This window comes from Cyprinodon variegatus, unplaced genomic scaffold, assembly GCF_000732505.1.
Source record: "Cyprinodon variegatus isolate N-32 unplaced genomic scaffold, C_variegatus-1.0 Scaffold41, whole genome shotgun sequence".
Classification (NCBI taxonomy): domain Eukaryota; kingdom Metazoa; phylum Chordata; class Actinopteri; order Cyprinodontiformes; family Cyprinodontidae; genus Cyprinodon; species Cyprinodon variegatus.
Genome location: NW_015150494.1, coordinates 1,887,322 through 1,889,590, shown reverse-complemented (window position 1 = coordinate 1,889,590; position 2,269 = coordinate 1,887,322). Strand labels below are relative to the sequence as shown.

General features: G+C 35.8%; 1 protein-coding gene across 2 annotated transcripts in view; it reads left to right on the top strand.

Moving 5' to 3' along the window:
• The first annotated feature begins 995 nt into the window (after positions 1 to 995).
• ulk1 (unc-51 like autophagy activating kinase 1) overlaps positions 996 to 2,269 on the top strand; it is a 23,190-nt gene continuing 21,916 nt past the window's right edge. For both annotated transcript variants that reach the window (XM_015370019.1, XM_015370018.1), the window contains exons 1-3: positions 996 to 1,394; positions 1,483 to 1,575; positions 1,665 to 1,706. In XM_015370019.1, coding sequence (XP_015225505.1) covers positions 1,305 to 1,394; positions 1,483 to 1,575; positions 1,665 to 1,706 — 225 coding nt within the window. In that variant the 5' untranslated portion in view covers positions 996 to 1,304. The remainder of the gene's footprint in view (positions 1,395 to 1,482; positions 1,576 to 1,664; positions 1,707 to 2,269) is intronic.

Genomic DNA, 2,269 nt, shown 5'->3' with positions numbered 1-2,269 from the left:
TCTCAGAATTCTGACTTTAATCTCAGAATTCTGACATTTTTCTCAGAATTCTCACTTTTTTCTCAGAATTCTGACTAATCCCAGAATTTTGACTTTAATCTCAGAATTCTGACTTTTTTCTCAGAAGTCTGACTGTAATCTCAGACTCCTGACTTTTTCCCTTAGAATTCTGACTTTTTTCTCAGAATTCTCACTTTAATCTCAGAATTCTGACTAAATTCTGACAACTAACAAACATGTGTGTATCAAGCCGTGGGCATGTCTGTTTTAGAGACTAAACTAACTCTCTTATCTTAGTCACCTTCTGCTCTTCCATAAATTAAATAGCATCACTGGGGACCTCTACAGCAGGTAACTCACATCGTTGTCAGTGAAGCTGAGTGCTCCCACATCTCTTCCCTTATGGTGACTATCGACATTAAGATCCAAAATTCTGAGAAAAAAGTCAGAATTCTTAAAAAAAAAGGCAAATTCTGAGAAAAAGTCAGACTTCTGAGAAAAAAGTCAGAATTCTGAGATTGAAGTCGGAATTCTGACTTTCTTCCCATGTTGAACTGAAATAATATTTAAAAATCAGTAAAAAATTTTTTTTTCAGTGGCCCTAATCCTATTCCGTACAGTTTACAGTTATCTAGAATTTTGTGATTTTTATCATAAAAAAAATAAGATTTCCGAATGAATAAGATTTCCGGCTTCTTAAACTGAGTCAAAATTAAAAAGGAGATGTTATTATGGTTTCAGGACACATTAAATGTGTGTTTACAAACTAATCAAATTATAAACATTCAAATTAAATTTCAGCACCAAGAGCCATTTTAATGTCCTGTATACGCTTGTGGTTTTTTAAAAAAAAAAAAAGTTTGACAATTTTTTTTTTCCTCAATAAAGGAGAGCTAAATTTAACTTGAAATGTAGAATTTTACGAGCTGGTCATGAAAGCACCACAATCAAACCCTCTTCGTGTGTTTGCGCATGCGCATCGTAGAGCCAGATGGTTGGAGAGGTGAGAGGCACAACAATGTTTGAGCTCAGTGTTTAAATACAAATGAACATACAGACAGGCGGCATTAAAGCGACTTCCTACCGAGAGAAGCGGAGGAGACTTCCTGCATTTTATCCTGCTGTTGTTTATGGTTAGACTTCATGTTATTGACGAGCACCGCTATGAAGCTTAAGCAATGTTGAGGAGGCATTTTTCACCCATGACATGAGTCCGTGTTGTGGCGACTGTCTGCTTGAGCTGCAAAGTCATCCTCTCCAAGCTTCTCTGATAAACATAACTGTCTACTTGTCTGCTGATCTCCATGGAGTCTGTTGGGAAGTTTGAGTTCAACAGGAAAGACTTGATTGGTCACGGTGCCTTTGCTGTTGTGTTCAAAGGCAGACATAAAGAGGTAACTTTCCCATCTGGCAAATTCAGATAAGCTATTATCTCTATCATTCTATGTACAGTTTTTGCCTTATTTTGTTTTTTTTTTCTAGAAACATGACTTAGAAGTTGCTGTAAAGTGCATCAACAAGAAAAACCTTTCCAAATCCCAGGCTTTGCTGGGGAAAGAAATCAAAATACTAAAGGTAATGTATTTTCCTGATGTTATGCATTCATCTCTGAGTGTCCTCTGCTGAATGTTTATCAACAACAGTGTATTTTAAACTTCTTCTAGGAACTCAGACATGAGAATATTGTCAGGCTACTTGACTATCAGGTAAGGATGAAGTTTCAGCCACTGCTCAGTCTCATGCATCTGCAAAAACACATTGCATTATCAACCATGAGTACAAGATGATGAAACCTCTCGCAATACTTTGTGTGACTTCCTAGAGGGGCCTGTGGAAAGAATTTGATTTAGAAACCTTCTGACAGTGATCGCCCACTGCAGCTCAATTTATATGTTTTATCTCCCCTTTAAAACTCTGATCTTATTATGATTGTAGAGAAACAAAAGAAGAAAACTACGGAAGAGGATTAGGGCCACTGAAAAAGTTAAACAAGTTAACTGATTTTTAAATTTTATTTCAGTATTTGAGAAAAAAGTCAGAATTCCCACTTTTTTCTCAGAATTCCACACTTTTTTTTTCGCAGAATTATGACTTTTTTTCTCATAATTCCGACTTACATCTCAGAATTCTGCCATTTTTCTCAAAATTCTGACTTCAATCTCAGAATTCTGACTTTTTTCTCAGAATTCTGACTTCAATTTTAGATTTCTGACTTTTTTCTCAGAATTCAGACTTCAATCTCAGAATTCAGACTTCAATCTCAGAATTC